The 25,937-nt window shown below is 45.7% G+C and overlaps 1 protein-coding gene across 1 annotated transcript; it reads left to right on the forward strand.

Moving 5' to 3' along the window:
* Positions 1–169: 169 nt before the first annotated feature.
* On the forward strand, positions 170–25,724 carry LOC115091563 (olfactory receptor 56A4-like). Its single transcript, XM_029601743.1, has 3 exons — positions 170–279; positions 21,380–21,432; positions 24,784–25,724. The coding sequence occupies exons 1-3, from the start codon at positions 170–172 to the stop codon at positions 25,722–25,724; spliced, it is 1,104 nt and encodes a 367-aa protein (XP_029457603.1).
* The last annotated feature ends 213 nt before the right edge of the window (positions 25,725–25,937 follow it).

Below are 25,937 nucleotides of genomic sequence, written 5' to 3' on the forward strand. Positions count from 1 at the left end.
ACCAAAGAAAGAAGAGGACCCAAGAAGAGGAGCTCCCAGGCCTGGCATTGGGACAGGACCTCCTGGCCAAGGCCCTGGTGTAGGGACCCAGCCTCTGGTTTGGGTCACAGAATTAGGCCTGGGACAGGGCCGAGGCCCTGGCATCGGGATCTGACCTTTGGGTCAGGTCATGGCGTTGGGCCTGGGCCCAGGGGGTCAGGACCTGGTCTTTGGGTCGGGTCACATCATTGAGCCTGGGTTCCAGCCTAGGCTGAAGCCATGTCAGGACCCAGCCTCCAGGTTAGGTCGTGGCGTCATGCCTGGGTCCGAGCTCAGGCCTATGCTGATGACCAGGTGTTGGTCCTGGGTCTGGTCGAGGCACAGGTCTTTAGTAGGCCGAGGCTGCGGCGACTAGTGCAGCCTCGATCTATGCAAGTCTGAGGCTTCGGCCTAGTCTCAGCTGGTGGATCCCCACTGGACTGGGTACGTGGGAGCTGGGGGGAACTGGCTCCTGGCATTTTTCCAGAATGGTGGGAGGGAGGCTTCATTTTCATTTCTTGGCCGATTTTGTTTTTTAATTATTGTTTAATTCATGGGGAAAAACCCTCCCAAAAACAAACCAAAAATGAAAACAGATTTTCCCCCCCTGCACATCCCTACTTGCCTGACTGATGTCACAGTAGGGAATAGTTTCCATCTCAGGACCCCTTTTATAACTTTAGGGATCTAAATGAAAACTCCTTAAATAGGGGAAGGAAATAATTATTAACAAGTTAAATTTTCCCTTCAATGTATAAAATATCAAACCAAAACTGTGCTTTGTCTCAGACGCACAGACTTTCTGGGTGACTGTCTGCGACTGGGTAATGTCTTGCGTTACAGTGCGGAGGAAGGGCCTGACTTGGCCATTGGCAACCTTTGCTCCAATCAGCAGGGCTCCACTCTCCATCTGAGAACCATTCCTCTGTTTTATTGTTGATGTCAGTATCGCCGGGCACAGCATTTTCATCTGCTAATTTATGAGCTGATTAATGTGGACCCATTTAAGGACATCTTCACCATCAGGATTTGTCTTAATTCAGGTAAGATAAGCGACTGGTGAGACTTTATCCACAATTATGAAAGCTCCTTTCCAGAAGGGCAAAAATGTGCTTTCTTTGGCTTTGTTTCTGATGTAATCCTAGTAAAAGATTTTGTTTCCAATTTTATACTTTTTAGAGGTAGCTATTAAATCATAATAGTAGCCTTTCTACCTCTGACCTTCATCTCCAGATTCTTTTGGGCAAAGGTGTTTTGCAAACGTTCCTGCAGATGGGTAACATGTTCATGTGCAGTCGTAGCCCTAGCCAAATTAGCATCCTGCGTCCTGTAAAGCAAATGCAGAGGTAAGGTCCTTTCTCTTCCTGTCATCATCTGAAATGGGGAGGGCCCTGTAGTACGGTGTGGTGTGGCTCGGATAGCCATTAACACAAAGGGTAATTTGATATCCCACTCCTTACCTGATGAGGACGCCTACTTCTTTAGAATGCTGACTATGGTTTTCTGTGCTCTCGCCACTTGTCCTGACGACTGGGGGTGGTATGATATGTGGAGCTTACTTTTCACACCCAACAGTTTCCCTATATAATTACCTGTCCAGTAAAATGTGGGTCTGAATTTTCCTTCATGGGCAGGCCCCAATGACTGAACACATTATTCAAGTGTAGGCTGGCTGTGGTCTCAGCAGTATTGTTAAGGGCAGAAATGCACTCTACCCACTTATTCAACAAGTGGTCACTGTGAGCATATATATTTATTACCCCTCGAGGATTGGACAACATGCTCTGGTCTGATATTTGAATATCAGAGCAGGGGCGTAGTAACGCCCCGGTTCTATAACGGTGTTCTATGTGTAGGCAAAGTGGGCTGGAAGCTGCAGCAGGTGAGACAACCTTTTGGGTATGATTTGACATCCTGGTACATGTGAGGCCAATATGCTACTTGTTTCAGTGCTTCATAAGTGACCCTGGTGACCAGCACATGACTCATCACTGGCATGCTGCAGCATGATTTCCCTATGGGACTGCGGGACTACCCATTGTGTGATTCCGTTTTTACTTGTCCATATCAGTGAGACTTTTGCTAACTGAAACTGATTTCTGAAACAAGAAACATCTGTTTTTCTGTCTGTTCAAGCACTGGACTTGATTAATCTAGAATTATGCAGTAACAGGATGCCTTCCTCTTAGGGCATACATCTTGCTGAAATTGTAAGTTCTTGCAAAACCTAAACTAGAGCCAGAAAGAAGAATATAAAGTTAATTGTAATTAACAATTTTCCTCAGAATCATCAGAGAAAGAGCACCATTAGCCATTTCTTGCTGTTTCTCTAGGCCTGTTTGTCTTCCGGTTTTCCAAGATATGATAACTCACATAAGAAAAACTGTGAGGCAGGTATCTCTTTATAAATCTTTATGCTCTTTGTATAAATCTTTGGGTTTTTTTTTATTATTGTAATGCTATTTGCCTTAACTGATATTTATTGTGATACTATTAGCCTTTGTTGATTTTTACCATAGTTTACAATATTTAGTAAACTAAAAGGTCAATTTTTAGACCTATGCGCACGCATATGGCTAGTTTACAACATTCGCATGTGTTATAAAATATGATATTCGTGTGCACATATGAGGTAGATTTTCACATCCACATGTGCATGTGCAGGTGGATGGCATCTTCTGTGCGTGGGAGGGGGGAGGGGGATTTTAAAATCCCACGTGCAGTGATGGAAGTAGGGCTTCCCCAGTTTCCGCCCAGTCCGCTTCAATTAAGGAGTGGACTGGGAAGGAACTTCCCTATAGCTCTACCTATCCTTCCTACCCTATCACCTCTCCTCTCCTTCCTACTTGCTTTTTTTTTTTATAGATTACTTCTGCTCCAGGAGGAGCAGTAAGTAATTTTTATGCACTGGCTGGCTGCTGGTGTGTGCTTACCAGGGACAGTGGCTAGTGGCACTGTCCCGGTCTGCCCCCCACCCCTCCCCACTGAGTTCATACCCCCCTGGGCTGCTCCTTTTCCCTCGGCTGGCACTTGTGCATGTACCGAGGTTTACACGTGGCCAGGCCCATAGTGAAATGCGTGCTGCGCACACAAGGCCCAGCCATGTGTGTAAATCCCGGTTTTTATGCTCGTAGGCCTTTGAAAATTCACTTGTAAGTTTTTGTTTTTACAAATCTGTGCTTGTGTGTTCTATGACATAATATAGCACAACTCATCCCACTGTTTACAGTAACAGAACTCACATAGGAGAGGGAGATACTGGACCTGGTGCTTGTCAATGGGGACAATAATCTCTGTTTTTGTAGTAGATGATCATCCTTTATCCAGTGATTTATTTATTTTTTAGTATTTATAATCCGCCTATAGTAATAGAATCATGCTAGGTGGATGTTGTGGTTCAGTACTGGAGCATAAAAGATGATTGTTCATTCAACGGCAAGGGTGCTAGATTTCAGGAAAACTAATTTTGTTAAAATGGGGGAATACCTCAAGGAGTCGTTAGCTGGTTGGGAAAACCTAGGGGAAGTAGAAGAGCAGTGGTCAGAACTAAAATGAGATATGATAAGGACAACTAATCTTTAAATAAAGAGAAGAGGGAAAAAGACTGAAAAGATTAGTGTTGCATATCCTGTCTGCGCAGGCCTACTCATCTCTGGCACCCAGCTCCCGGTCCTGGCCCATCCTCCCTCGTGGCTGTAGGCAGCTGCCTACGTTCCTGAGCCTCCGTTGCCTCCTTGGCCATTCCTGGCTCCAGTGCAGACCTCCCCAGCTCCCGGTGGGTCTCCCCATGTGTCCCATGGGGAGATGCCGCTGTCCAGTGTCCTGCTGCCCTCTAGGCATGTGCATATGCACTTTACTGTCTTTTTAAAGGGGCCGCGGTGGGAAACTAACCCGCAGCCCCGGATGATGACATCACCGGGCCCTGCTACTTAAGGCAGGGCCCGCCACTAGTTCCTCTCCTTGGTAACAGGTCTCCATGCTTGTCGTGTGCTAGTTGCTTGGTCCTGACTTTGTTCCTGGTTCCTGTTTTGTTCCTGGTCCCTTCCTAGCCTTGCTTGGACTGATCTCTGGCTTGACCCTTGCTATATTTTGGACTACGCTCAGGACTGATCTCTGGCTTTGACCTTTTGCTAAGTTTTGGACTATGCTTTGGACTGACGCCTGGCTTTGACCCTTGCTCTGTTGAACTCCGTACCTCGCCTAATTCAGCTGCCTGCCCTGACACCAGCCTGTTCTTCATTATGCCTTTTGGAATCTTCCTGGACTTGACCCTCTCAGGCTCCGGCCTACTACTACCCGGGCGTCACCCATTCTTGTTCCTGGCCCTCCTTGGCACTCAGGTCTCTGGTTCCCTGCCTCATCTGGATCTGCTTTGGTCTTCCTGTTATCTCTGCTGGTTCCGGGCTAGCTACCACTTCTTCAACTGGGAGTCGTCTGACTGAGGGCCGCCTAAGACCAGCTGGCTCCGGCATGCAAGGGCTCAACCTGTGGGGAATGTGGGCTGGTATTGGCGAAGCTCCAGTCAGCCTCCATCTCCTGAAGGTGGGGACTCGTAGGGCTTGCCCTGTGGGTAGTGTCAATCCCACCTCGGGCTAAGGGTCCATCTCCAATGCAACAGTTAGAATTCATAAACTACAAAAGATTATAGAAAAAGGAAGACAAGTGACATCTGGAAAAATTAAGATAAGCTGGGAAAGTATTAGGGAAAGCAAACATTCAAATAGAAGAAAAATAGCAAATACGGTAAAATGGGGACAAGATTTTTTTAGATATGTTAGTAGAAGATGGAAGTGCAAAAGTGCATTGTGAGACTCAAAGGTGAAGGGGAGGAATATGTAGATCCTGATGAGAAAAAATGTAAAATTGCTTAATAAATATCTGTTCGGTGTTCAATGTGGAAGAGCCTGGCGCAGGACCATAAGAACATAAGGTTTGCCATACTGGGTCAGATCAAGGGTCCATCAAGCCCAGTATCCTGTTTCCAACAGTGGCCAATCCAGGTCACAAGTACCTGGCAGGATCCCAAGGGGTAGAGAGATTTCAAGCTGCTTATCCCAAGAATAAGCAGTAGATCTCTGCAACTCTACTTTAATAATGGTTAATGGACTTTTCCTCCAGGAACTTATCCAAACCTTTTTTAAACACAGCTATTCTAATAGCTTTCTCCACATCCTCTGGTAATGAATTCCAGAGCTTAATACAATGAGTAAAAAAATATTTTCTCTTATGTATTACTTAGTAACTTCATTGTGTGTCCCCTGGACTTTGTACTTTTCAAAAGAATAAACCACCAATTTACATTTACTCATTCCATTCCACTCATCATTTTATAGACCCTTATCATATCTCCCCTTAGCCATCTCTTCTCCAAGCTGAAGAGTCCTAACCTCTTTCTTCATAGGGGAGCTGTTCCATCCCTTTTATTATTTTGAACTGTACCTTTTCTGCTATATCTTTCTTGAGATGTGGTGAACAGAACTGCACACAATACTCAAGATGAGGTTGCACCATGGAGTGATACAGAGGCATTATGATATTCTCTGTTTTATTCTCCATTCCTTTCCTAATAATCCCCAGCATTCTGTTTGTGTATGATATATGAACACAAGATGAGGATGCACCATGGAGTGATACAGAGGCATTATGATATTCTCTGTTTTATTCTCCATTCCTTTCCTAATAATCCCCAGCATTCTGTTTGTGTATGATATATGAACACAAGATGAGGATGCACCATGGAGTGATACAGAGACATTATGATATTCTCTGTTTTATTCTCCATTCCTTTCCTAATAATCCCCAGCATTCTGTTTGTGTATGATATATGACCACAAGATGAGGATGCACCATGGAGTGATACAGAGACATTATGATATTCTCTGTTTTATTCTCCATTCCTTTCCTAATAATCCCCGCATTCTGTTTGTGTATGATATATGAACACAAGATGAGGATGCACCATGGAGTGATACAGAGGCATTAGGATATTCTCTGTTTTATTCTCCATTCCTTTCCTAATAATCCCCAGCATTCTGTTTGTGTATGATATATGAACACAAGGTGAGGATGCGCCATGGAGTGATACAGAGACATTATGATATTCTCTGTTTTATTCTCCATTCCTTTCCTAATAATCCCCAGCATTCTGTTTGTGTATGATATATGAACACAAGATGAGGATGCACCATGGAGTGATACAGAGGCATTAGGATATTCTCTGTTTTATTCTCCATTCCTTTCCTAATAATCCCCAGCATTCTGTTTGTGTATGATATATGAACACAAGATGAGGTCGCACCATGAAGTGATACAGAGACATTATGATATTCTCTGTTTTATTCTCCATTCCTTTCCTAATAATCCCCAGCATTCTGTTTGTGTATGACATATGAACACAAGATGAGGATGCACCATGGAGTGATACAGAGACATTATGATATTCTCTGTTTTATTCTCCATTCCTTTCCTAATAATCCCCAGCATTCTGTTTGTGTATGATATATGAACACAAGATGAGGTCGCACCATGGAGTGATACAGAGGCAATATGATAGTCTCTGTTTTATTCTCCATTCCTTTCCTAATAATCCCCAGCATTCTGTTTGTGTATGATATATGAACACAAGATGAGGTCGCACCATGGAGTGATACAGAGACATTATGATATTCTCTGTTTTATTCTCCATTCCTTCCCTAATAATCCCCAGCATTCTGTTTGTGTATGATATATGAACACAAGATGAGGATGCACCATGGAGTGATACAGAGACATTATGATATTCTCTGTTTTATTCTCCATTCCTTCCCTAATAATCCCCAGCATTCTGTTTGTGTATGATATATGAACACAAGATGAGGATGCACCATGGAGTGATACAGAGACATTATGATATTCTCTGTTTTATTCTCATTCCTTCCCTAATAATCCCCAGCATTCTGTTTGTGTATGATATATGAACACAAGATGAGGATGCACCATGGAGTGATACAGAGGCATTAGGATATTCTCTGTTTTCTTCTCCATTCCTTCCCTAATAATCCCCAGCATTCTGTTTGTGTATGATATATGAACACAAGATGAGGATGCACCATGGAGTGATACAGAGACATTATGATATTCTCTGTTTTATTCTCCATTCCTTTCCTAATAATCCCCAGCATTCTGTTTGTGTATGATATATGAACACAAGATGAGGATGCACCATGGAGTGATACAGAGACATTATGATATTCTCTGTTTTATTCTCCATTCCTTTCCTAATAATCCCCAGCATTCTGTTTGTGTATGATACATGAACACAAGATGAGGATGCACCATGGAGTGATACAGAGACATTATGATATTCTCTGATTTATTCTTCATTCCTTTCCTAATAATCCCCAGCATTCTGTTTGTGTATGATATATGAACACAAGATGAGGATGCACCATGGAGTGATACAGAGGCATTATGATATTCTCTGTTTTATTCTCCATTCCTTTCCTAATAATCCCCAGCATTCTGTTTGTGTATGATATATGTACATAAGATGAGGTTGCACCATGGAGTGATACAGAGGCATTAGGATATTCTCTGTTTTATTCTCCTTTCCTTTCCTAATAATCCCCAGCATTCTGTTTGTGTATGATACATGAACACAAGATGAGGTTGCACCATGGAGTGATACAGAGGCATTAGGATATTCTCTGTTTTATTCTCCTTTCCTTTCCTAATAATCCCTAGCGTTCTCTTTGCTTTCTTGGCTGCTGCTGCACACTGAGCAGGAGATTTCAATGTATTTTCAACAATGACACCTCGATCCTATTTCTGATTGGTGACTCCTAATGTGGAACCTTGCATTTTGTAGTTATAATTGGGGTTTCACTTTCCTAAGTGCATCAATTTGCACTTTTCTACATTAAATTTCAGTTTTCCATTTGCATGCTTGGTCTCTCAGTTTTGCAGTGTCCTCTTGCAATTTCTCACAATCCTCTTATGATTTGACAACTTTGAATAATTTTGTGTTATCAGCAAATGTGATCACCTCATTTGTTCTCATTTCCAGCTCATTTATAAATAAATATATTAAAAAACAGTGGCCCCAGAACAGATCCCTGTCCACTATTCACCTTTTTCCATTGGGAAAATTTACCATTTAGCCCTATTCTCTGTTTTCTATCTTTTAACTTGATGGCAATCCATAAAAGGACACTGCCACCTATCCCATGACTTTCTAATTTCTTAAGTAGTTTCTCATGAGAGGCTTTGTCAAATGCTTTCTGGAAATTCAGATACACTATACTGGCTCACCTTTATCCACTGTTATCTACATAAAACAAAGAAAAATCAGATTAGAAGTGAAATAAAACTCAATTGATTTTCACAGCAGTGTGCTTGTGAGGAGCTAACAAAGTAGATAGGGCGATGGAAGCAGATAGGATACATGGGAGGGTATTGAGGGAACTTACAGCAGTCCTGGCAGCTCCACTGGTGACCTTCTCAGTGCTTCTTTACAGTCTGGAGTTGTTCCCGAGGACTGGGATGGGCGGATGTGATTTCTATTTATAAAAGTGAAAGTAAGGAGGAGTCTGAGAACTACAGGCAAGTTAGTCTCCGCTGTGAGAAAATTAATGGAATCACTCGAAAACAGAGTATTGAGCAGATTCTGGAATGCAATGGATTACAAGGTCTGAGGCAGCATTGTTTTTATTTATTTATTTTGATTTCTTCTATACCGACGTTCCTGTAAGGAATACAGATCACACCGGTTTACAATGAACACATAACAGTCGCTTGGTGGCGATACAAGGAACAATTACAATTTGCAATTTAAAACAAGGAACAATTAAATCAAGTAGAAAATAACTTCAGTACAGGTTAAATCAACAGTTACATCATGTAGATGAATAATTTAGTAAAGAGAAAAATAACTTCAGAGTATTTCAAGATTATTATTATGTTACAATCAAGAAATGAACCCGGAAAAAACTACGGAGCTGTAGAGTTTTAGGTGGAGAACTCACAGCTTGAGGAGCTGGTTAAGGGAGAGTGTTGGGTTGTGAAATGATATCTGCTGAGTTACAGCATAAATACAGGTTAACTTGAGCAGGTAGGAGAGTAGATTAGAGGCGAACAGGACTGGGATGCCCTAAGGGAAGGATTATAAGGTGCAGGATATGAAGAGGGCAGATGAGCACGCTAGATTTGAAGGGGGGGGGGGCCCTGAAAAGGGCTGGGAGGATTAATTGGAGAGTGCGACATAACCTAGACTGGGAGGCGGCTTCAGAGAGAGCTTAACTCTCCGGCAAAGGCTTGCCTGAAGAGCCAAGTTTTAAGGGTTTTTTTTGAAGGTCTGATGGCAGAGTTCTTGTCGGAGATCAGGAGGGAGAGTGTTCCAGAGGGTGGGACCCGCTGTGGATAGGGCTCGCTTCCTTAAGGATGTTTTTGCAGGGGGGGGGGGGCATAGAGAGTGCCTTTGTGGGTCTGTCCGATGTGTGTGGACATAGCTGGAAGCTTAGCTTGAGGGGGGAGATGTTGTGAATATCTTTGTGGATCATCATGAGGACTTTGAAGAGAATCCTGAATTTGATGGCTAACCAGTGGTATATCTTATTAGATGAATCTGATTAATTTTCTTTGATTGATGACTAGAGAGTTGGATTAAGGGACAGTGCTAGACTTAGTTTATTTGGGTTTCAGTAAGGCCTTTGACATGGCTCCACACAGGAGACTTATAAATAGACTGTGCCTTTAGTATGGACCCTAGAGTGACTGACTGGATTAGAAAGTGGCTGCGTGACAGGCTACAAGGGGAGTGGTAAATGGAGTTTACTTCATGGAGGGGGCATTACTGAGTGCCTCAGGGATCTGTATTGGGCCCCTTACTTTTCAATATATTTATAAATGATCTGGAAAGAAATACGACGAGTGAGATAATCAAATTTGCAGATGATACAAAATTGTTCATAGTAGTTAAATCACACCTTGTGAGGCTGGAAAATTGGGCATCAAAATGGCAGATGAAATTTAATGTGGATAAGTGCAAGGTGATGCATATAGGGAAAAATAACCCATGCTATAATTACACAATGTTGGGTTCCATATTACATAGAAACATAGAAATGAAGGCAGAAGAAGACCAAATGGCCCATCCAGTCTGCCCAGCAAGCTTCACACATTTTTTCTCTCATACTTATCTGTTTCTCTTAGCTCTTTGGTTCTATTTCCCTTCCACCCCCACCTTTAATGTAGATAGCAGTGATGGAGCTGCATCCAAGTGAAATATCTAGCTTGATTAGTTAGGGGTAGTAGCCGCCGTAATAAGCAAGCTACACCCATGCTTATTTGTTTTACCCAGACTATGTTATACAGCCCTTATCGGTTGTTTTTCTTCTCCCCTGCCGTTGAAGCAGGGAGCTATGCTGGATATGCGTGAAGTATCAGTGTTCTCCCATGCTGTTGAAGCAGAGAGCCATGCTGGATATGCATCGAAAGTGAAGTATCAGGCACATTTGGTTTGGGGTAGTAACCGCCGTAACAAGCCAGCTACTCCCCGCTTTGTGAGTGCTAACCCTCTTTTCTTCTCCCCTGCCGTTGAAGCAGAGAGCTCTGCTGGATGTGTGAAGTATGTTTTTATTCTCCCCTGCCATTGAAGCAGAGAACTCTGCTGTATATGCATTGAAAGTGAAGTATCAGGCTTATTTGATTTGGGGTAGTAACCGCCGTAACAAGCCAGCTACTCCCCTCTTTGTGAGTGTGAATCCTTTTTACCACATTTCCTCTTGCTGTTGAAGCTTAGAGCGATGTTGGAGTCACAGTAAGCATGTGTATGTTTATTTAATAAGGGTATTGTCTCCAGGCAGTAGCCATCATTCTGGCGAGTCACCCACTCTTCATTGGCGGCCTCTTGACTTTATGGATCCACAGTGTTTATCCCACGCCCGTTTGAAGTCCTTCACAGTTCTGGTCTTCACCACATCCTCCGGAAGGGCATTCCAGGCATCCACCACCCTCTCCGTGAAGAAATACTTCCTGACATTGGTTCTGAATCTTCCTCCCTGGAGCTTCAAATCATGACCCCTGGTTCTGCTGATTTTTTTCCTACGGAAAAGGTTTGTCGTCGTCTTTGGATCATTAACACCTTTCAAGTATCTGAAAGTCTGTATCATATCACCTCTGCTCCTCCTTTCCTCCAGGGTGTACATATTTAGATTCTTCAATCTCTCCTCGTACGTCATCCGATGAAGATCCTCCACCTTCCTGGTCGCCCTTCTCTGTACCGCCTCCATCTTGTCTTTGTCCTTTTGAAGATACGGTCTCCAGAACTGAACACAGTACTCCAGGTGAAGCCTCACCAAGGACCTGTATAAGGGAATAATCACTTCCCTTTTCTTACTCGATATTCCTCTCTCTATGCAGCCCAGCATTCTTCTGGCTTTAGCTATCGCCTTGTCACATTGTTTCGTCGACTTCAGATCATTAGACACTATCACCCCAAGGTCCCTCTCCTGCTCCGTGCACATCAGCCTTTCCCCCCCCCCCCATCGAATATAGTTCATTCGGATTTCCACTCCCCATATGCATGACTTTGCACTTCTTGGCATTGAATCTCAGCTGCCATATCTTCGACCACTCTTCCAGTTTCCTTAGATCTCGTCTCATTCTCTCCACTCCTTCCGGCGTGTCCACTCTGTTGCAGATCTTAGTGTCATCCGCAAAAAGACAAACCTTACCTTCTATCCCGTCCGCAATGTCGCTCACAAAGATATTGAACAGGACCGGTCCCAACACCGATCCTTGCGGTACACCACTTAAAACCGCTCTCTCTTCAGAGAAGGTTCCATTTACCATCACACATTGTCTTCTGTCCGTCAACCAATTTGCAATCCAGGTCACCACCTCGGCACTCACTCCTAAGCTTCTCGTTTTATTCACCAGTCTCCTGTGCGGAACCGTATCAAAAGCTTTGCTGAAATCCAAGTATATGATATCGAGCGCTCTTCCTTGATCCAATTCCTTGGTTACCCAGTCAAAAAAGTCAATCAGATTTGTCTGACAGGATCTTCCTCTGGTGAATCCATGCTGCCTCTGGTCCATCAATTCTCCGGACTGTAGATAGTTCACTATTCTCTCTTTCAACAGTGACTCCATTACTTTTCCCACCACCGAAGTGAGGCTAACCGGTCTGTAGTTACCAGCCTCCTCTCTGTTCCCACACTTGTGAAGCGGGACCACCACCGCTCTTCTCCAATCACTCGGCACCACTCCCGTTTCTAGGGATCTATTGAACAGGTCGCACAGCGGTCCCGCCAGCACATCTCTGAGCTCCCTCAGTATCCTTGGATGAATCCCATCAGGCCCCATGTCTTTGTCCACTTTCAGATTCTTTAGCTCTTCCCATACATTATCTACTGTAAATGGATTTTCCTCTGTTCCGCTTCCCTCCAGTTTCTTGTTGTGTAGAGATGGTCCTTCTCCAGGGTCTTCTTTAGTGAACACAGAGCTGAAGTATTCGTTTAATATTTCTGCCATTTCTTCGTCTCTCTCCACACATTGATCATTTCCACCTTTCAATTTCACTATACCACTTTGGACTTTTCTCTTTTCGCTGATGTATCTGAAAAATGTTTTGTCACCATATTTTATCTCCTTGGCAATCCTCTCTTCCGCTTGACTTTTTGCCAACTTGATTAATTTCTTAGTCTCCCTCAGTTGAATCAGATATTCTTCTTTGTGCTCCTCCCTTTGGGTTCTTTTGTATTTCTTGTATGCAGTTCTTTTAGCTTTAATTTTGTCAGCCACCTCCTTTGAGAACCAGATAGGTTTCATTTTTCTTTTGCTTTTCTTTACATTTCTAACATATAGAGCAGTTGCCTTGGCGATTGCTCCTTTTAGATTGGTCCACTGCTGATCCACATCTCTCTCATTTTCCCATCCAGTTAGTTCTTCCTCTAAGTACTTCCCCATTTCCTCTAAGTCTGTGTTTTTGAACTGTAAAACTCTGGTCTTTGTGCTTCTTTTCCATATTCTTTTAGTGATATTAAACCATACCGTTTGATGATCACTGGTGCTGAGGTGGGTGCCCACCTTGACATCAGAGACGATATCTCCATTATTGAGCACTAAGTCGAGAATAGTTCCTTCTCTTGTGGGTTCCAATACCATTTGTTTGAACAAAGATACTTGCATGGCATCCACTATTGCTCTACTGTTTTTAGATTCTGCAGATGGGATTTTCCAGTCTACATCTGGCATATTAAAGTCACCAACGATCACCACTTCCCCTTTCTTACCTATCTTATGGATGTCTTCAACCAGATCTCTGTCCAGCTCTTCCTTTTGGTTTGGAGGCCTGTAAACCACTCCAATATAAATGGATGCTCCATCATCTGTTTTTAGGTCGACCCATAGTGCTTCTTCCTTGCCCCAACTTCCTTGCAGCTCAGATGCTTGGATATTATTTCTGACATAAAGAGCCATATTAGGTGCTACAACCCAAGAAAGAGATCTAGGTGTCATAGTGGATAACACATAGAAATCGTCGGTTCAGTGTGCTGCAGCAGTCAAAAAAGCAAACAATGTTGGGAATTATTAGAAAGGGAATGGTGAATAAAATGGAAAATGTCATAATGCCTCTGTATCGCTCCATGGTGAGACCAAACCTTGAATACTGTGTACAATTCTGGTCGCCGCATCTCAAAAAAGATATAATTGCGATGGAGAAGATACAGAGAAGGGCTACCAAAATGATAAAGGGGATGGAACAGCTCCCCTATGAGGAAAGACTAAAGAGGTTAGGACTTTTCAGCTTGGAGAAGCGACAGCTGAGGGGGGATATGATAGAGGTGTTTAAAATCATGAGAGGTCTAGAACGGGTAGATGTGAATCGGTTAATTAGTCTTTCAGATAATAGAAGGAGTAGGGGGTACTCCATGAAGTTAGCATGTAGCACATTTAAAACTAATTGGAGAAAGTTCTTTTTTACTCAACGCACAATTAAACTCTGGAATTTGTTGCCAGAGGATGTGGTTAGTGCAGTTAGTATAGATGTGTTTAAAAAAGGATTGGATAAGTTCTTGGAGGAGAAGTCCACTACCTGGTATTAATTAAGTTGACTTAGAAAATAGCCACTGCTATTATTAGCAACGGTAACATGGAATAGACTTAGTTTTTGGGTACTTGCCAGGTTCTTATGGCCTGGATTGGCCAGTGTTGGAAACAGGATGCTGGGCTTCATGGACCCTTGGTCTGACCCAGTATGGCATGTTCTTATGTTCTTATGTGCTTCAGGGATCAGGCCTGGGACCAGTTCTTTTCAACATTTTTATGAGCGACAAAATGGAATGGTTGTTGGGAAAGATTTGTCTTTTTGCTGATGATACCTAATTCTGCAGGAGTAGACAGCCAGGAAAGTGTGGAAAAAATGGTGAAGTTCTAGTGAAGTTCAAAGAATAGTCTAGAGGCTGGCAGCTAAGATTTTATATTATAAAATGCAGAGTAATACATGTAGGATGCAATACCCAAGTGAAAGGATCAGTTTTGGAGACGGAATTCTTCTAAGCACAAAAGAGGAGCAAGATATGGGAGTAATAGTATCTGATGACCTTAAGGTGGCCAAACAGGTGGATAAAGCGATGGTAAAAGCCAGAAAGCTGCTTGGCTGCACAAGGAGAGGAATGGTCAGCAGAAAAAGGGAGGTGATGCTGCCCCTGTATAGGACCCTGGTGAGACCTCACTGGGATACTGAGTACAATTCTGGAGACCCCACCTTCAAAAGGATATAAACAGGATGGAGTCGCTCCAGAGGGAGGCTGCTAACATGGTCACTGGTCTTCATTCTATGGCACATGGGGACAGTCTTAAAGATCTAAACATGATGCACCCTGGAGGAGAGGGGAGATAGGGGAGATAGGATAGAGACATTCAGATATCTCAGAGGTTTCCATTCACAGGGGATGAGCCTTTTTCAATGGAAGGAGACTCTGGAACGAGGGGTCATGAGATGAGGGTGAAAGGGGGTAGACTCAGCTGTGTCTGAATTTTCTAGCTTTAGCTCTTTTAGAACTGGGGTAGATTCCATCCAGCCCTGGGGACTTGATACTATTTAGCCTATCGTTATTTTCACATTGTGGAAAGGAAAAAGGACTGGGGTGGGTGGCCCCACTGATTAGTTACTTGCCCTTGTGAGGAGCCCCGCTCTTTGCTTTTTGTAGGCAGCCAGGGAGTGGGACTGAGTCTCCCACAATAATGACTTTTATGGACAGACATTTAAATGCTAACAGAGGACGAGGAATGTGTAACTTGCCTCACAGGCCCAGCTGCTAATTTTTCTAGTTCTCTGTTCATTTTTTCGATTCTCTATGCTTATCCCAGGTATTGAAGTGGGCATGGATAAGCACAGACAAATATTTTATGGGCATATTAGATAGGGAGTTGTCTCCCAAGGATATGAATTGGAGCTCAGTTACTTTTACCTGAGAGAGGAATAAATATATTTGTGCCTGAGGACTCCTAGAGGGGAAGAGAAGATTCATCTGTATTTGAGCGAATGGGGCAGGGCTGGCGAAGGATCTGTACAGCCCTAGGCAGACCAATGTAACACCATGCAGCAAGCCTTCTCTCTCTCTCTCTCTCAGCCACTGCTGCCAGCCCTCTCATTACCCCACGCAATGACTCTGCCCTAGGCAGACCAATGTAACACCATGCAGCAAGCCTTCTCTCTCTCTCTCTCTCAGCCACTGCTGCCAGCCCTCTCATTACCCCGCCCACTGACTCTGCCCTAGGCAGACCAATGTAGCACCATGCAGCAAGCCTTCTCTCTCTCTCTCTCTCTCTCTCAGCCACTGCTGCCAGCCCTCTCATTACCCCGCCCACTGACTCTGCCCTAGGCAGACCAATGTAACACCATGCAGCAAGCCTTCTCTTTCTCTCTCTCTCAGCCACTGCTGCCAGCCCTCTCATTACCCCGCCCACTGACTCTGCCCTAGGCAGACCAATGTAACACCATGCAGCAAGCTCTCTCTCTCTCTCTCTCTCTCAGCCACTGCTGCCAGCCCTCTCATTACCCCACCCACTGACTCTGCCCTAGGCAGACCAATGTAACACCATGCAGCAAGCCTTCTCTTTCTCTCTCTCTCAGCCACTGCTGCCAGCCCTCTCATTACCCCACCCACTGACTCTGCCCTAGGCAGACCAATGTAACACCATGCAGCAAGCCTTCTCTCTCTCTCTCTCTCAGCCACTGCTGCCAGCCCTCTCATTACCCCGCCCACTGACTCTGCCCTAGGCAGACCAATGTAGCACCATGCAGCAAGCCTTCTCTCTCTCTCTCTCTCTCAGCCACTGCTGCCAGCCCTCTCATTACCCCACCCACTGACTCTGCCCTAGGCAGACCAATGTAACACCGTGCAGCAAGCCTTCTCTCTCTCTCTCTCTCAGCCACTGCTGCCAGCCCTCTCATTACCCCGCCCACTGACTCTGCCCTAGGCAGACCAATGTAACACCATGCAGCAAGCCTTCTCTCTCTGTCTCTCTCAGCCACTGCTGCCAGCCCTCTCATTACCCCACCCACTGACTCTGCCCTAGGCAGACCAATGTAACACCATGCAGCAAGCCTTCTCTCTCTGTCTCTCTCAGCCACTGCTGCCAGCCCTCTCATTACCCCGCCCACTGACTCTGCCCTAGGCAGACCAATGTAACACCATGCAGCAAGCCTTCTCTCTCTGTCTCTCTCAGCCACTGCTGCCAGCCCTCTCATTACCCCCACCCACTGACTCTGCCCTAGGCAGACCAATGTAACACCGTGCAGCAAGCCTTCTCTCTCTGTCTCTCTCAGCCACTGCTGCCAGCCCTCTCATTACCCCGCCCACTGACTCTGCCCTAGGCAGACCAATGTAGCACCGTGCAGCAAGCCTTCTCTCTCTCTCTCTCTCAGCCACTGCTGCCAGCCCTCTCATTACCCTGCCCACTGACTCTGCCCTAGGCAGACCAATGTAACACCATGCTGCAAGCCTTCTCTTTCTCTCTCTCTCAGCCACTGCTGCCAGCCCTCTCATTACCCTGCCCACTGACTCTGCCCTAGGCAGACCAATGTAACACCGTGCAGCAAGCCTTCTCTCTCTCTCTCTCTCAGCCACTGCTGCCAGCCCTCTCATTACCCTGCCCACTGACTCTGCCCTAGGCAGACCAATGTAACACCGTGCAGCAAGCCTTCTCTCTCTGTCTCTCTCAGCCACTGCTGCCAGCCCTCTCATTACCCCGCCCACTGACTCTGCCCTAGGCAGACCAATGTAACACCGTGCAGCAAGCCTTCTCTCTCTCTCTCTCTCAGCCACTGCTGCCAGCCCTCTCATTACCCTGCCCACTGACTCTGCCCTAGGCAGACCAATGTAACACCATGCAGCAAGCCTTCTCTCTCTGTCTCTCTCAGCCACTGCTGCCAGCCCTCTCATTACCCCACCCACTGACTCTGCCCTAGGCAGACCAATGTAACACCATGCAGCAAGCCTTCTCTCTCTGTCTCTCTCAGCCACTGCTGCCAGCCCTCTCATTACCCCGCCCACTGACTCTGCCCTAGGCAGACCAATGTAACACCGTGCAGCAAGCCTTCTCTCTCTCTCTCTCTCAGCCACTGCTGCCAGCCCTCTCATTACCCCGCCCACTGACTCTGCCCTAGGCAGACCAATGTAACACCATGCAGCAAGCCTTCTCTCTCTGTCTCTCTCAGCCACTGCTGCCAGCCCTCTCATTACCCCACCCACTGACTCTGCCCTAGGCAGACCAATGTAACACCATGCAGCAAGCCTTCTCTCTCTGTCTCTCTCAGCCACTGCTGCCAGCCCTCTCATTACCCCGCCCACTGACTCTGCCCTAGGCAGACCAATGTAACACCATGCAGCAAGCCTTCTCTCTCTGTCTCTCTCAGCCACTGCTGCCAGCCCTCTCATTACCCCACCCACTGACTCTGCCCCTAGGCAGACCAATGTAACACCGTGCAGCAAGCCTTCTCTCTCTGTCTCTCTCAGCCACTGCTGCCAGCCCTCTCATTACCCCGCCCACTGACTCTGCCCTAGGCAGACCAATGTAGCACCGTGCAGCAAGCCTTCTCTCTCTCTCTCTCTCAGCCACTGCTGCCAGCCCTCTCATTACCCTGCCCACTGACTCTGCCCTAGGCAGACCAATGTAACACCATGCTGCAAGCCTTCTCTTTCTCTCTCTCTCAGCCACTGCTGCCAGCCCTCTCATTACCCTGCCCACTGACTCTGCCCTAGGCAGACCAATGTAACACCGTGCAGCAAGCCTTCTCTCTCTCTCTCTCTCAGCCACTGCTTGCCAGCCCTCTCATTACCCTGCCCACTGACTCTGCCCTAGGCAGACCAATGTAACCACCATGCAGCAAGCCTTCTCTCTCTGTCTCTCTCAGCCACTGCTGCCAGCCCTCTCATTACCCCACCCACTGACTCTGCCCTAGGCAGACCAATGTAACACCATGCAGCAAGCCTTCTCTCTCTCTCTCTCTCAGCCACTGCTGCCAGCCCTCTCATTACCCCGCCCACTGACTCTGCCCTAGGCGACTGTGTAAGTCCCGCCTCATGGTCACATGGACCCTGGAATGGGGGATGTTTGTGGTCGGCTCTGGGTGCAGCACAGGCTGTTAAAGCTCCTCCTACTCCTCCTTTACAACCCAAATAACTTTTCAGTATCTGTATTTATAATTTTTTACACTATTACCATATAGAGGCCAAATTTATTTTGGGTTATTCACTGTGTCTATCTGTTCTTTTCCCTTTCTGTCACCCACTTTTTGCTCTCCCTTTATCAATCACTCTTCTCTCTCTCTCATCCTTTTGTTCCATTCGATTATCTTTTTTTATTTTCTCTCATCTACCTCTATCTGTCTCTCATACAAAGTCTCTGGGCTGGCCACCAGCTGCGTGAGTGAGTGAGTGAGTGAGTGGGATCTCCCTTCCGCCCGTCCCATGGATGCTGAGTGACCGGTGCTGTAACGTTGTTCTCGGTATTCACACATAGGGTTCAGTAATGAAGAGGCCATTAGTGATGGCTCTCTGGGGCACGCGGTCCCCTGTCCCTGCCTCCCTGCAGACACGTGGAGGAGATAAGACACCAAGCAGACTCCTCTGGACAGCTGAGAAGAGACGAGCGTTAGGCTGGAGCTGGATGGACACTACCGAGGGTCCTTACTCTCAGACCTGTACGGGCGTCTCAGGTGAGTGAGTAGCACTGTCTCCCCGGGCAGACACAGAGGGGTCACTCCCTCCTGTCTCGTCTGAACTTTCTGCATCTCCGGCTGGATTCATGCCCAGCAGAACTGCAATCAAATTATAATCTGCTTTCCTCTCATCTTCCTCCTCCCTAATCCCATTTCCATGTGCAAAATGTTGTGTTAGATCTGAGCATCTGATCCTGCTGCAGTGCAGGAACATTTTGAGGTTGATATTTACAGGCTGGAGTTAGCTGCATGAAAGCTCCCACTCTGCAGAGTGGATAAAGGGAGGTGGCACTGGGATGTTCTGGGTGGGGCTCAGCTTTAGCTGCTGAGAGCAGATATTGGGTGCTGGTCAGCTGTCCTAAACTTGTGTGTGTAACTTTATCCGGGTGTATTCTGCGTCCCTCTGAAGTTACCCGGCTCTCCTGCATTAATAGCGATGGCACTGATAACATTCCTGCTGTCTTACATCAGTGTAAAATGTAAAAATTGAAAAAAATGTTGAAAAAAATTTAAAGTAAAATGGACCAAAACCCATAAGAAAGAGTCTGGTTAAAATACCTAGACCCCGTGAGGCATGGTCCTACAAACATAGTGTGTAGCTATTCCTTTATAGTTTACAAAAGAATACTGGGTTTACCGAGATTTTGAAGTTTTGATTACAATTGTGGTACCTGGAATATATATTGTATATAAGGGCCTATAGTGTGTGATTTACATCAGTGTGAGCCATGTGACACAGCAGATTTTATCTTACTCACATTTCTTCAGGTTGTGCCAGAAAAAGGACTGGAAAAGCCCGAGCAGAGAGAGCTTTACCCTGGAATAATGGGATTTAAGGACTTGGAAGCCTCTTATTCCGAAGTTTACAGCTGGATTCTTTGGCATGGCCTTTTGCATCTTGTGCAAAATGTTTATTTTGTTTGCCATGTGGTAAACGTAAGCCTTCGGACAGGGCTTGCAAACCTGTCGTGTGTTCAGAATATCCAGAATGAATATGCATGAGATAAAGTGGCATGCCATGCAGATTCAGTGTATGCAAATCTATCTCCTGCATATTGATTGTGGCTGTGGGGTCCCCAGGACTGGTTTGGGGAGCACTGAAACTTATGCTCTCTCACAGTTATACAGCGGAGGCATTCTTACTGCAGTTTCCAGAGGTGCAGTAACATTAATGAGAATCTGTCAGGTAATTGCAGGCCAGAGGTAAATGAGAGCTAAGATTTTCACAGGGAACATGCACTGTGCCCACCCTTTACTCGTCTGGAAAGATGGCACAATCTGTCAGCTCTGTTGGAAAGTTAGTGGACTTTGCACTTTAAAAATGTTTGAGGAGAAGAGCAAAGGAATCAGGAGCCTGTAAGACATCAATCTGAAGTGCAGGCAGCAGGCAGAGCTCAGCCCTTCTCACGGTGGCCCTGGCTGTGCAGGAAGAGTTTATAAAACCTCAGGCCCAGCGCGACTGTGCTTATAATGAATTTAGGTTATGGGGACCTGAATCATTGCACAGTTTTGATGTAGGAAGCCATTGATAACATTCCTTCTGTCTTACATCAGTATGATCCAAGAAAACAAAGAGGTAGGCAATCTATGATAGCCGTCAGGAAAACAAAAACACAATAGATGCCTCAGTCTTATTTCAATGTTTATTAGAACAGAGATGTGCTCAATAATTGCCCGACTCAGGCCGAGTTTCGCAGCTCGTTGGCCGCTGCCTCAGGGGCTTGAACACTTCAAATTCTCGGTTGAAATCCACACAGTAAGTTTCATCAAACGTTCAGCAAATGTATGATCAATGTTTCGGGTGATGTACCACACTCAGTCTCACATTGAATCAGGATTCAATGTGTGCCCCTGAGGCAGCAGCCAACGAGCTGCGAAACTCGGCCTGAGTCGGGCAATTATTGAGCACATCTCTGTTCTAATAAACATTGAAATAAGACTGAGGCATCTATTGTGTTTTTGTTTTCCTTACATCAGTATGAGCCTAGTGACACAGCAGTGACACAGTAAGCCATTGAAAAGTTGCTTTTGATAATTATTTTATTTGGTTTTTAAATATGATAAATCCATAAAGAATTAATTAAAAATGAATTTGTATATATTCTTTAATGCTATAGGTGAAATTTCCTAACGATGTCAAATCTACAAATAAAGTTCTAATTCTGGACATAAGGTGAGTACCTTGGATACTTCTTCCTCAGTAACTGGTAATGACTTTAAGCTTTGCTCCCTCTCCCTCTCGTGTGAGTTCCAAGCAAAGGAAACTGCTTCTTCTCATCCTCATCCTCCTCACTAAGCCCATCCTCCCCGATATCCTTACTCTCCCTCTTGCACAGATATCTACAGAAAGCTTTCTCTCCTCCCCTGAATGAAGGCGTTAATGTGCCTCTCCTGTCCCATTCCCCTTCCTGCCTTCCTTGGATTCTGCATTTCCTGAATGTTATTCCGCCTGCTCTCACGTGCTCTCCTGCTCCTTCTCTGATCCATCGTGGTCTCCTCATCCCTCTTCCTTTGCTAACATGCCTGACACAAAGTCTAGGACCTTTCTTCTAGTCTAGCTTTTGATCCAGGGTTCACACGGTGCCACTACCAGTGCATCCCAGATTGGGTCCTGTTATAACTTTTACCGTTATGAAGGCTGGGAGGAGAGGGGGGAGGCTGTGAGGATACTGGTGAAGAGTAAATGGCACAGGACGGGTAGAAAAGAGAAGAAGTCTGTCCCAAGAGTAGTTGGAGAAGGGATTAGATCAAGGCAGTGGTCATCTGAGTGAGAGGAGACAGTAGATCATAGATGGAGGTCAGATGAGATTAAGGCAAGGGGATATGAGCTGTAAGAGTCAATAGATCAGCACTGAAGTTATAGTCTTCAAGAATAAAGAAAGGGGAGATGATTTGAGGAAGAAAGGAGGCCAGGATTTGGAGTTAGTGAGAAAGGAGGATGGGGAGTTCTCATGGGGTTCATAAGATGCAGCTGACCTGCGAGGTGATGGAGAGAAAAGGTGGATAGAAGGGATTCAAAGGGATGGAGTTGAGGAGGAAGAAGGAGCTGAAACCTGCAGGAGGACACAACCACTGCAGTCGTGAGTGAGGACTGCTGAGGGGCATCCAGGTCTCAGTCTGCATGAGAAGATGGAGAGAATGAATGTAGGCAAGCTTGCAGGAAATAGAAATGTGAGGAAGGAGAGGGGCATCCAGAACAGGTGGAGTGGAGAAAGGTAGAGAGGAGAGATGTGGAGCTCTGACAACAGTGATGAGGGTGAGGCACTATCGGGGATGGCTGTCAGAGAGGGAGAAAGCAGCTGACAAAATATAGTAACGTAGTAAATGACAGCAGAAAAAGACTCTCAGGCCTTCCCCATTATTCTGTCCACACTGTAGCTCCTAGCAGGAATACATAAAATAGAAAGCCACCACCTCTGGAGAACTCAAGGCCTGGAATAATGAGCTCAAACCACAGCTTGCCTACTGCTTCCAATGTTTGCAAAATGTATTAAACACACCAGAAGTTCCAGTTCCACGGGATTGCACAGGAAAGCAGCCAGGCAGTAGGAAAACGCTAAGAAAACCTTTAGCAGCAGCAGCAGCAGTAGTGCACACACACACCTGAGCACATGGAATTAACTTCTGGTACAGCTCCTTCATTCAGAAGTTAGCATAAAGGAGGAGCCATTCTCCCTGATTCCTCCCAGGGACTCTTCCAAAGGAAGCCATGCAAGAGATTAGCTTTCCACAAGTTTCTGACCCAAGCAGCTGGCAGAACAGCATAGAGCAAACTCTGCACAAAAGTCACATGTGCGCTCAGCGAGTCCTACCTTACGTATGACATTGGCAGCACTTAAAGGCACAGTTCCCATTCTCAACCTGCTACCACCGAAACACAACCCAATACATAACATAAGCAGAGTGAAATTTAAATAGAGGTTAATGAACAAAACACTAGTGGTTTAGGGGCCGGAACTGGGACTCGGGCCAAATTATTACGCCAAACACGCTTATGGCCTTCTCCATGGTCACAAGAAAACTGTACTTAGATTTTGTAGAAAGTATACTTTTTTATTGAGCAATATAAGTATTCTTGGGAGATGCTGGATGCCATTTCTCTGACAAACTGACTAACCAGCATCTCGTCTGTATACATGAACTGATCCTTCTTTTATAGGTAAAATACAATACAGTACTAGGGTCAGAAATTCTTAAGTTGCGTGACCACCTGGAGTATCATTTACATAGGTTGTCATGTCAACAGCATGATAAGAGTATCCCTTCATTACCCTGACCAGTTCTCCAAGGTGGGGCCCATTTACCATCACTCTTTAGATAATCCTTTGTTCTGTTAAAATCTTGCTGCTCAGGGCAATCGTTACATCTTAGGCTGTGTTTACAGATGTCCCTGTAATGATATTCTAGGCTGAGGTTCTGACCATTGCCTTCTGCTCTTGTGACCCTATAATTAGGCATCACAAATTGTCGCCAGCTTCAACTGCTATCCAGGTGTTCTTGGCTCAGTAGGGCATTTAAAATTCACCTAGCCAGAAAGGCTAAGATAAAATTCACCTAGCCAGAAAGGCTAAGATAAAATTCACCTAGCCAGAAAGGCTAAGATAAAATTCACCTAGCCAGAAAGGCTACGAGGATTCTGGATCAGTTGCCATCTCCATGTTGATCTCAAGCTCAGGAACACATATCAGTCATGGGATATATCCCAGCTGCCAGCCTTAGACAATGGTCCCCTGTCTCCTTATACAGGACAATCTTTCTGTCTTCCGCCTTTGTATTTCACCACTTTGGGTAGAAAAGTATACAGGAGCCTCACCAGCATCCACCTTTCCCATATCCAACCACAACCCCTGGTAATTACCTACATAGCCAGCAAAACTTACGTGTCTGTGGCCCAAGCATCTGGGCTCCTAGCTCCCATGTGCAGCCTGTCAGACAAAGCTGGCCACATGAGCACCTGCACTTCCGCCAGGACTCCTAGTTAATTGCAGAACCTGCCGCCTGCCAGACAGACCCAACTGCTGGTTTGATTTTATCATCACAGTATGATCCAAATAGCTCCACTACTAGTGAACTTTCTCAGTTCCTCTGTGCAGCCTGCCAGACAGACCCGGCAATGTGACCATCTCCACTTCTACTAGGCCTTCTACTTACTACAGTACAAGTGTGGCCTGGAAGGATCAAGTTAATTATCACAGTCTCTTTCAAAGCGTTTCCTGAAACCCAGGATCTAACCCGAGTGAGCTATTTCAGCAGATTAGCAGAAGATCTGCAGAAAGCATGCAGAGGGAAGTGGGGAATATAAAGAAATGGAGCAATGGTCTTGATGTTTGCAGGGGGGGAATAAGATTGGGGAGGATGAATATCGGGAAGAGAAAGTGTAGTGGAGCCACTGAAAGCAAGAAGGAGATGAGAAGCTGCTGACCAGTTCTGGCTGCCTTCATGTCTTCAGTATTAGAGAAGTATACACCTTGCCCTGTGGTGATGATAATAGGCTAATATTTTCTATTTGCACCCTGTTTTCTGTCCTGTAGGGGGAGCATCTTCTGCCATGTCCTCAGTGAACAGCACCTCCTCTCCTGTGTCCGTCTTCCTGCTGCTCTGCTTCCCTGGGATCCAGAGCTGGCAGCACTGGCTCTCCATCCCCCTGGCTCTTCTCTTCCTCGTGGCCCTTGTGGCCAATCTCACCTTACTCATCACTCTCTACACCGAGGTCAGCCTGCATGAGCCTATGTACTATTTCTTGGGGTTGCTGGCTCTCCTGGACCTTGTCCTCTGCACTGCTACTATCCCAAAAATCCTGGCCATCTTCTGGTTTGACTGGAAGACGATTAGCCCAGGGTTCTGCTTTTTGCAGATGTACATCATGAATGCCTTCCTGGCCATGGAGTCATCTACCTTTCTGCTCATGGCCTACGACCGCTTTGTAGCTATTTGCCATCCCCTCAGGTACCCCTCTATAATCACTAATGGCTTTGTGGCAAAAGCCGCTGGGTTTATTGTGGGAAGGAGCTCCTTGCTTACCCTGCCTGTGCCAGTGCTTGCGGCCCTGCTGCACTACTGCTCCCGAGATGCCATTGCTCACTGCATCTGCACCAATGTCGCTGTGACTACACTGGCATGCAGTGATCGAACTATCAACAGCATCTATCAGCTTGTCATTGGCTGGTCTTTATTGGGCAGTGACTTGGTGCTTATCATCTTCTCCTACGGCTTCATCCTGCGGGCTGTGCTGCGGCTGCAGGCAGAAGGTGCAGCTGTCAAGGCACTCAGCACCTGCTCCTCCCACCTCATTCTCATCGCTTTTTTTTACTCTGTGCTGCTGGTTCTGATCTTCACCAATAAAATGCAGAACCAGATGTCCCCTGATATCCCTATCCTGCTCAATGTTTTACACCACCTTGTCCCACCAACACTGAACCCCATTGTCTACGGTGTGAGGACCAAGGAGATCAAACGTGGGATCCTGAGGGTTTATGGGATAAGTAAGCTGGCTGCCTGATGGAAAAAGGAGACGAGTTGCTGCAGGGATCTGTGGGGTATATGTGGCATCATGTGCTGGTGTAGGGACCAGATCGCGCCTTCTCTGCTTACCACAGTGTGTCATGACCACCTCATCATCGCGCTAAGCAGCCGGTACATCAGTGTATCTCTAGAAGAAATAAGGAAGTCATTTTACCATGTGCAGGTCACTAAGGAGACCTCACCTTGAGTA

Source organism: Rhinatrema bivittatum, chromosome 5 (genome assembly GCF_901001135.1).
Source record: "Rhinatrema bivittatum chromosome 5, aRhiBiv1.1, whole genome shotgun sequence".
Lineage (NCBI taxonomy): Eukaryota > Metazoa > Chordata > Amphibia > Gymnophiona > Rhinatrematidae > Rhinatrema > Rhinatrema bivittatum.

Coding starts and splice junctions, on each gene's coding strand:
- LOC115091563 (XM_029601743.1), top strand. CDS start 170: ATGGCGTTGGGCCTGGGCCCAGGGGGTCAGGACCTGGTCTTTGGGTCG. Junction 280..21,379: donor TGTCAGGACCCAGCCTCCAG/GTTAGGTCGTGG, acceptor CTACAAATAAAG/TTCTAATTCTGGACATAAGG. Junction 21,433..24,783: donor TACTTCTTCCTCAGTAACTG/GTAATGACTTTA, acceptor CCATGTCCTCAG/TGAACAGCACCTCCTCTCCT.